The 9,375-nt window shown below is 51.7% G+C and overlaps 1 protein-coding gene across 2 annotated transcripts; it reads right to left on the bottom strand.

The window, feature by feature from the left end:
• Positions 1-4,737: 4,737 nt before the first annotated feature.
• On the bottom strand, positions 4,738-8,130 carry ANKRD9 (ankyrin repeat domain 9). Of its 2 annotated transcripts, none has more exons than XM_032112820.1 (2): positions 7,958-8,130; positions 4,738-7,484 (listed from the first exon to the last, which is right to left on the bottom strand). In XM_032112820.1, exons 1-2 carry the CDS (start codon positions 8,112-8,114, stop codon positions 6,559-6,561), a joined length of 1,083 nt encoding a protein of 360 aa, XP_031968711.1. In that variant the 5' UTR covers positions 8,115-8,130; the 3' UTR covers positions 4,738-6,558. The 2 variants fall into 2 exon arrangements, with proteins under 2 accessions (XP_031968711.1, XP_031968712.1); XM_032112821.1 differs by having other exon boundaries at positions 7,927-8,025.
• Between the last annotated feature and the right edge of the window lie 1,245 nt (positions 8,131-9,375).

Here is a 9,375-nt window from a genome sequence, read left to right as displayed (position 1 = left end):
TGGTAGTGTGCTTCCCCTGCCTCCCGAGAGCAGGGGTGTAAGTGCTGGGAGGAGTCAGTGGCAGACAAAAATCTTGTGACAGGCTGTGCTGGAGAGAGGACTTTATTCCTGAGAGAAAGAATGGAGGGTGGAGTGCCTCTCTCTGCACACCCAGTCTGGGGTGGTGACTCTCAGGAAGAATGACACTCTCATAAGGACCAGAGTGACTGGAGCAAAGGATTATGAGGAAATACACCTTGCATCTTTCACCTAGAGCTTGATACCACAGCCCTGGCTGATGGGATGGTAGACTGCTGACCTGTCATAAAGGTTGGGATGATGTTGCTGGATGCGAACTGCTTATCCCTGGTCAGGATGTTGTACAGATCTCTAACACCTCAGCTGATGTTCTCCATAGTGAAGGCAGCCTGGATGATAGGTAGCTGGCATTTCACTTTGAAGGAAATTACCTGGTTTTATCCTTCAAAATATTCTACCTGCTGAGTGACTCAGTGAGTGACTCACCTGGTCTGCCCTCCCAGCAGCTCTTACCTCAGGGCTGTCTCAGAAGGTGGTTTTCTGCCAGGGCATTCATGGTCTAACCACAGCCCTGATGCTGCTGCTGGCAGGGAAAATGAGGCAGCAGCAAAGCTGAGTCAAACCTTGAGCATCTGAAGGAGGAGGCAAACCCAAGGGAGTGCCACGCTCTTCCCACTGGCATGTGAGTGTTTTTCCCAGAGCGCTGAGAGCTCTGCAATGGTTCTGTGGCTCTACAGTGCTTTCAGCAGTTTTCCTAAGCTCTGGGGCCCTTAAGGTCCCAGCCCTGCTCCTGCTGGGAGAGCCTGCAGATATGTTACCAGAAGTGATGTGCCCCTCTCCTCACAGAAAAAGTGGACAAGCAGTTATTCAGATCACCTCCTTTACTAGCTGGGGAATTTTATCCAGCCTGCCTTTGGCCACAGCCCTGACTGAACATGGCATTAGCAAGGGACTGAAATCAGTGTGAGAGTCTGCATCCCTCTGTCTTGTCACTTTGAGTCACTAACCATCAATAGCTTTCCTTATTGCAGGAGTGGGAGAGAGCAGGAGAGCACTAGCAGATGGTTTTAGAGGAAAGCATGTTCAGAAACTCAGCTTCTCAAGGGATTTCATTCTCTCTCTTACTGTGAGTTAGAAATTACTTATCCTTTTGGGCTTTTCTCTAAAATGCTGCCTCAAACATTGTCAGGAAAATGACATCACATTAAAAATATGAGTGTGATGTAGTATGTGTTTACTGCAATTTACTTGCACTATTAAAAATAAAAACCCCTAATGATTATAAAATAAAGCCTGAATATTAAGAGCATGATGACAAAAACACCCCTTACATCAAAACAATAATTACCACTGGGATGGGAACAAAGGAGCAGAGGGACAATTTTGGGCAAAGTTGCTTTGCTGGCTGAGAGAGAAGACAGGGCTGCCCAGTCTTCCAAACAGAGTCAAGGTCTTTGTACACTGCCTGGTCACTGCTGGGAGGACAGTCAGTTTGCCCACATGAGACTGTGGAGAGGAACTATGGCACTCACAGCAAACTGTGAGGGAATCAGAGGGCCAAGAGGCAGGGAGGGTGCTGCCCTCCTTGGAGCTGGAAGCTGCTCCCTGTCCTGGCTGAGCCAAGTCCTTCCTGCCTGGAAGTCTCTCTCTCCTCCCTTGGCCTCCTTCCATTGCTTTCCACAGAGGATCCTGAGGGAAGGACTTGTCTAGCATTAATTGTTCATCTCCCTGTTGAGGTGCAGGGAGTTTATTGCCCTTGTGTTTGCCTTAGTTGGGCAGCACAAGGAAGGGGAGACTGGTCCATGGTCACCCCTCATATCCCAGGCATGCAGGTGTCTTGCCGTGGCTCCTGAACTGGGGAATTGAGCTTTTCAGGCCTAATTTGCTTTTCTGAAGAAAAAGTGTTGATTTGCTCTGTTTCCCATTAGATTTCCAGTACAGGGAAGAACATAACCTTACAACAGCTGGAGGGTCTGGAGCTCTCACAGGATCCCGACTTACTGGCTCAGACTTGCTAAAACTTTGCTCAGAAAGCTGAAGTGTGGGACAGATCAAAGTTCCTCTCTGCCTTCCTTGTTTCTCTGAATTGCCTCTGCCTCTCTCCTTGCTGATGCAGATCCATTATGGTCAACTCCCACATTTGTATTAGGAAAATAATATTTTTTCCTACAGAATAAGGAGTCAGGGTTGATGGCAGGGCATGTTTTGGGGTTTAGGGACAGATGAGAGATTAAGGTTAGCTGGATGGCACCTTTGCTTGACTCAGCTGCAGGTTCCTCAGAGAGTCTTGGATGTACCACAGTTTAAAAATCAATAAAGTAAGGTTGGATTTAAAGCAGATACTGTAAATCAGTCAGATGTGATAAGCCCAACATGGGAACTGCTGGCCTGGGTCATATACAATTTAGACTAGATGACCAGGCTCTTCTGGCTTTAGCAGTTATTCCTAAACATGATCAGTTTCTCTTCATTTGAAGGTTCTGAAGGTTTGCTTTGTTGATTTATGTGATTTTTTTCATTTATCAACTAAACCACTGGGCAAACAGATCCTGGTCATTTCAGAGGTCATCAGGGCAAGTGGAGGAAATCTTTGTACCCCAGCTTAACTTGGTTCCTTTTCTTGTAGCAGCAGGGAGGGATTACTGATGTTTTTGCAAACTGTATTTGTGTTTCCTGCTGAGTTAGGTTTTGTGGGGGAGCTCAGCTCCTTCCACTCTTGTGCTACACGTGCACCTGTACCTGTGTGGTGGGAAGAGGAGTAAATCAGTGCTAGCAGCAGCCTTGCAGCACCATAGATGAGATTCTTGGTAATAGAGGACAGTTTGGTGTGGTCTGAGCAAGTCATAAGCAGAACTTCTTCTTCACATGTTGTAGGTGGAGGAGGAGAGACCACTGAAGCCACACAGAGAATGAATGCCTATGTAGCCTCAGACAGGTGCTGACGCCAAGCAGGGATGGAAGTAGTTATTAACTCAGATGTTATGAAACTTGGTTTGCAAGGATTTACAGTGCTCTTTAAATATTAAGCACACGGCACGAGTGCCTTGTTTGCCTGGATGGATGATGCAATGCACAAGGATCTGCTGATGCCAGTAGATTTCTTATACTGCAAGTCAAAAACCCATATGGCTTGAACACCAAACACAGGACAAAATAGGGATTAGGAAACCAACCTCGCACTCTGGCCCCTTTCTAGTCTCGGTCTTTCTTTGTGCCAGGGTAAAAGAAGACTTTTAAAGAGCACAAATCCAGCTTTTAAACAAGTTACTCAAAATTACAATAGACTTCATCTCCTTCAGCAGACTCTAGGCAGGCTAAACTTTGGGAGCTGCAGAGAGGAGTCAGTTGCAGAGTCAAAACTAACTCAGTACTTCATCTCTCCCCTTGCTTCCTGGATGAAAATGATTCAGGCATTTTTTACCTGTCACAGCAAATAAAACCACTTTGTACTACAAGGTGGGTAGTATATGAATATTTTGGTTTGAAAGTGCTTGAGCAACCCATGGGACATATTTATTAGATTTCATCACTGTTTCATGATAGAAAGTCATTTTTTAGGGGACTAACTATAACCAAGCTTTTCAGGAATGCTGGTTCTATCTACTGCCTGGCATGCTTTTGGAAAGCATGTCCTATGGATGAGTAATTTGCCTTGTGTGACAAGATTAACCTGTGCAGGTAAGACAGAAGCTTTTAACTACTTATCTCTTTACCCCTGTGCTCCCATGGTGTTAGGACTTGGTGAATCTTCTTTCCCATACCTTTGTGGCCAGCTCCCTGGCTCTAGTACCACAGTCCTCTTCAGTGACATAATCACTGTCCATGTTTGCTTTATTAAGCTTGTCAGTGGCGGTGCAGCTGGCACTTACTGGTACTTTTGTTCCAAGAGAAGGAAAACTGAATGAGCTGTGGAGCCTGCACTTCACCATGCCCTAAAGATGGCAGAAGACAGAGATGTGCTGGCAGGTCAGTCTGAGGAAAGCTGATGCTGCTACTGCTTGGACTATAAACAAAAGACTTCTGTTTCCAATGCCAAGAAGCCCCAGCCTTTTTCCAAGCTGTGACTCTGTCTGAAAAACAAGCCTGGCCCCAGCTGGGTGAGTGATCCACATAGTCACCGATGTAGTTTGCCCACAGTTCCTCCCCAGATGCAGCATGGCAGACACCAGTGAGCCACAGGCAGGGAGGGCTCTTCGGCAGAGCCATCCCAGCATGGGCTTGGCACCAAGTCTGACTCCTGTCCCAGAATAACAGGAAGGGCACAGCAGTCAGCTGGCTTTGGACCCATCACAATATGCTGAGGGGATCCATTCTGTTTGTTGAAATGAATTACTCCAGAGCTGGTGGGAGGGCTCTAGGGAGTCACAGGGCACTTTGCATCGAATTTGTGTTTTGTTAAAGGGCTCATTTGAAGGTGTAGGATGTCCTGCCCAGCCTGTTGTGCTGTTCCACTGTGTAATTACTCTCAAAGCTTGGGAGCAGGAGTGTCTTCCAGCGCTCAGGTCAGTCAACCAACCAATTCCCCACTGCTGAAGCTCGTTATGTCTTTGTCAACAAAACTGATAAACATTCCCTCCCACCCCCAGCTCTGTCTCTTCCACCACCTCATGACACTTTGCCATGTGCAAGTGAGACCTGACTGCTTTACTGCTTGTCTGTTTTGAAAGATGTTTCCACACCACTGTTACAGAAGCAATGGGGAACACATACACTAATAAAGAATGTAGCAACATAGATATTTAATTTTTTTTTAAGTGGCTAGATTTAGAAGATTAGGATTAATTCTCCGAATTTCTGTATTTTTATAATCAACAAGGTAGCTGAAGAGAGCAGTTAGAATTGTTCCATATTTTCCAGCAAAGAATTTTAATTTCCCATGGTAATGGGTTTGAGCATGTATCAGCTTGGTTTCTTAGGAAAAAGGAACACTTTCTCTTCTAGGAAATATTTTCAGTGCTATCAGCCTAAGAATAGCAATCTTCTTTCTGTTTCTTCTCAAATTTCAGAAGTATGGTTTATCTTTTACTGTGCATGCAGTAGAGTGATTATTTTAGATGAAATACCACTCTGTTCTGATGAAACACTAACAGCTTATAGCATCTAATTCTATGGTTTTCTTTTTTGTTCCTTAACCAAAATTAAGTTCATGTGCCTTGAACATGGCTCTTCTCTACTAAAAACATCAATTCCTTGATGACCCTAGAGGGAACAGCAGTGCTGAAATAGTTCAAGTGGCAAACAACTTCCTGGCTATGAATTTAAGCAGTGAAACAAAACCCTACCGTTTCAATGATAACTTCTAAGAACAGAGCCAAGGCTCCAGCGCTGCGGCCCAGGAGATCACTATCATTGCAGGGCTGGTGGAGCCAGCACAGCTCCCTGCAGAGCACGCAGGGGCAGTGCCAGTTACACCCAGAGTGCCTGGAATGCTGGAGAGTAAAGGTTGCACAGCAAAGCTGTATCCTTTGCCTGGTCAAAACAGAAGCGCTAGAAGCGGGACATTACTCAGAAAGGGCTTTTTGATATGGAGCAGCTGTGAGGATGTTGTTTGTACCTTGGAGTATCTCAGAAGGGATAGCTGGGGAAAGGCTGGATATCTAAGCTACTGATCTGGTAACCAGAGTGCACACCAAGACTGCCATGGTGCTCTCAGCTGAACCTGAGCCATCACACACTGATGGGGAGTGGCACTGGAGTGGCCAGACTCCACTGAAAAAAGCCATGATCTAGGATCCTGGGCTAACTGTCATATGTCCTTACAACCCTCTGGGAATAGCAGGCTGACCCTCCTGCTCTGAGCTACCCTCCTCACCTTGCAGCAATCACACTGAGGGGCTGCCAAGGCAAGTACATTTTTGGCCACAGCAATGTGCGTGCTCCATCTCTGTCTGCCTGACAACAAACACCTTGGCCCTCCAAGGGGAACAGAGACAACTTTACAAGGAAGCCAACTGTTATTTATGCATATTTTAAAATACATTTTGTTCAGATGCACATCCTTGCCAGCCTTGTTTAGGGAAGTTTTAACAGTATCTGGCTTCTCTTTGGTCTTGTGTACAAGACAAGGAAGTTTTCATCTGTGCCTTTAAAAAATCCCCGCATCTCTGCCAAGATGTATTAGGAGAGCTGTAAAAAAGGAGTCATCCTGTTCCAGGACGGCAAGGCTTATGTAACAGGGAAATCCTAACAAAAAGATACTCCCCCACCCTGCACATGCTTTTCCAAGGCACATGCCACTCCAGGGTTTTCAGCTGCTTGATTTGTATTTTGATCACATCTGCCACTGGTTTATTCGATGTATTTACAAATATGTTCTTCCACATACCCTCATTTGTACATGCCATAGAACGTCTTTATAAGCCCTCACCACAAGGATCTTTAAATAAAATATATTGTAAAGTGCCAGATACAATGCTTTTAAAAAATACTGTTCTCAGTAAAACAGACACTTGGCCACTGCATTAGCAGCTTTGTATACTGATACATTTTTAGCACAAGTCTATTTCTGTCAGGTGAGCGGGAGGCCCTCATACCACCCCTCTAGCTCTCCAGTTTCAAGTCCAAAGGCTTTAGAAAATGAGGCAGAGGCAGATTGTCCAGAGCCTCTGGGAAGTGCTCAGGTGAAATGGTCCTGATCAAGACACGCATGGCTCCAACAAACAGCGATGGGGGAGCTAAGCCCACCAGGCACTGGAACCTGTTCTCCCCCAGGAGGTCCTGCCACTGCTGCCGGTTGTCCAACAGTTGCTGTTTCATTGTAAACTTGAGGTCCTGAGGCACGAAGAAGAAGAGGCAGTCGAGGCAGAGGAGCTTGGCACGCATGTTAGCTGCCGGCACGTGGGAGATCTGCTGCAGCAGAGTGTCGAGGGGGGTGTTCCCAGCACTGTCCTGCAGGCAGGGCGACGCGCCGTGCCCCAGCAGCAGGAGCAGGCACTCGGGCCGCACCAGTTCGCAGGCCATGTGCAAGGCTGTCTTGCCGCCCTCCACGCGGCTGCAGCCCTGGCGGTCGAGGTGGCCGGCTCTGTCACTCGGGGGCAAAGCTTGGATGGCCTTGAGGATTCGGAAGAGCACCCGGACGCGGTTGTAGCGGACGGCCATGGCCAGGTGCGGGGCTGCCTGGCAGCAGCTGAAGCTTTGGCTGGGCACGGCCAGGGCACTCTGGGGGAACTTAGTGAGCAGGTGCCGGGCGTAGGGCTGGTGGTCGTGCACCAGCGCGTAGAGCAGCGCCTCCGAGGGCGAGTACACGCTCACCTTGCCCCCGTCTTCCCAGTGGAAGACCTCCATGGTCCGCATGTCCTCCAGGAACCAGACGGGCAGCAGGTCCCTCACCGCCTGGTAGAAGGCGAAGGATGATTTCTTGCACTGCTTCTGGGACTGGGCGCCGCAGCCGCCGACCCAGCGGACGCTCCAGGGCATGGCGTGCGGCCGGGCTCCGCCGGGGGCTGCCTCCCACCATCGGCCCGGACCTGCGGGAGCGGACGGGCGGTCAATGCCGGGCGGCCGGGGCTCCCCGGGCTGCTTCCGGGGCTCGCTGGGCTGGCCCGCCCGCCTGTCGCCGGTGTGGGGGACAGCGAGCCGCCCCCGGTGCAGGAGATACCCGTATCCCGGAGCACGGGATCGCCATCCTTCCCTCCCTTCCTCCGTCCCTGCTCCCGCTGCACGGGACCCCGGTGTCCCCGGTACACGGACACCCGGTAAAAGGAAACGGCCTCCCCTCAGCGCACAGGACGCCCATATCCCTGGCGCACGGGAACCCGGTAAAAGGAAACGGTCTCCCCGCGGTGCACTAGACACCCTTATTCCCATGCACGGAGACCCGGGTACAGGGGAACGGCCTCCCCGCAGTGCACAGGGACCCGGTGCACGGGAATGGCCTCCCTCCCCGCCGCTCACCTCCCCGCCGCTCACCTCCCCGCCGGTCCCGCAGTGCCGCCCGTACCGTGTCCGCTGCGGTGCAAGGGCAGGAAGCGGGAGCGCCGCGCGCCGCCGCGGGGCCCTTTTATCGCCCCCCCGCCCGGGCGGTGAAGGTCGGTCAGGACCGGGGAACTGTCCGGCCAGCGCCGATTGGCCGCCGCCCCGGCGCTCCGGCCGCCCATTGGCTGCGCCGGGAGGACGGGGCCCGGCGCCGGCGCGTGCGTCACAGGAGGCAAAGTTCCAAGAAACTTGGCTGAGGGCTCGGAGTCCCGCGGGGGCGGGGCGGGAATGCCGCGGGGCGGGGGCCGGCGGTCGGGGCCGTGGGGGTCGCGGGCTGAGGGGTCCCGGGGCGATCGTAGGGATCGGGGCTTCCGGAAGCGAGAGGTCCCAGGCACATGGGGTTCCTGAAGTATGGGGTGTGGGATCCCGAGGGTGTAGGGATCGGGGTCCCCGGGGGTATGAGGTCCTAGGGATATGAGTTCCCAGGAGTGCGGGGGTCTGAGGTCCCAAAGGTATGGAGTCCAGGTACATGGTGTCCTGAGGGTATGGGACCCTGGGGATAAGGGATGCAGAGAGCACAGAGTCCCCGGAGACATGGGATCCTGAGTCTGTGGGACCCGGGGCGTACCAGAGCCTGGACACATGGGTCAAGGGCACATGGCGTCTGGGCCACAGCGGGGCTGTGCACAGGGACTGTAGGACACCCGGGCCCCTGGGCGTGGGACGCTGCAGGCGTGCAGTGCCCGGGTACAGGGATGCCGGGACAGGCGGTGTCACACCCCCCTGCCCGCCCTGGCAGGGCCCAGCCTGGCCTATGCCAGTTCTGGGCTTGCCCCCTGCCCGCCCCCGTGAGTGGCTCGGGCTGGGGCCTGGCACTGCCCTTCCGCCAGCGCATGTGTGAGCACATGTGCTTGTTGCTAAACTTGTGGCTCTCGAATGTCTCCAGAGAGTGACATTTGCCTGCAGCCATTCCCTCTGAGAAGCACCTGTCAGGTTTGGGCTTCAGCAGAGCGAGGAGGTGGTCATGGTGTGGGGTGAGCCCGGCACTGCCCGCAGCCCTGCACCAGGGGCTTCCCTTGCACACCTGCAGTCCCTTGGCCCTAAAATGCATGTGTACAGGTAAGAGTCACACACTGGGAAAGCAAGTGCTGGCATTACTGAGATGTGCTCTCTCATAAGGCCTCCTTACTGATAGCAAATGCTGGGACCTGCTCTATCCTTGTCCCCATCAGAGCATTTCCTTCTTCCTCTGTGTGTTTGGCCCCAGTGTCTCCCCCTCTCGCAGTCATTGTCCTCTAAGTCAGGAAGATCAGACTCCCTGGCATCTGCAGGTGGGCGATGCCAGTCACTGATGGATTCATGGGCCACAGCTCTGGTTTCTCTGTCCTTGGAGTTCTCCCACTGCTGCTGTTAGCTGCTGGAATAGGAGACACTCATGCACAC

Source organism: Corvus moneduloides, chromosome 6 (assembly GCF_009650955.1).
Source record: "Corvus moneduloides isolate bCorMon1 chromosome 6, bCorMon1.pri, whole genome shotgun sequence".
Lineage (NCBI taxonomy): Eukaryota > Metazoa > Chordata > Aves > Passeriformes > Corvidae > Corvus > Corvus moneduloides.
The sequence above is the reverse complement of the archived record's forward strand: the minus strand, read 5'-3'. Positions and strand labels throughout refer to the sequence as shown.

Excerpts from the sequence above, each read along its gene's own strand:
- ANKRD9 (XM_032112820.1), bottom strand. The coding sequence starts at position 8,114 with ATGGGCGGCCGGAGCGCCGGGGCGGCGGCCAATCGGCGCTGGCCGGAC. Across the intron at positions 7,485-7,957 it reads CTTGCACCGCAGCGGACACG|GTCCGGGCCGATGGTGGGAG; the intron begins GTACGGGCGGCA and ends CCGCTCCCGCAG.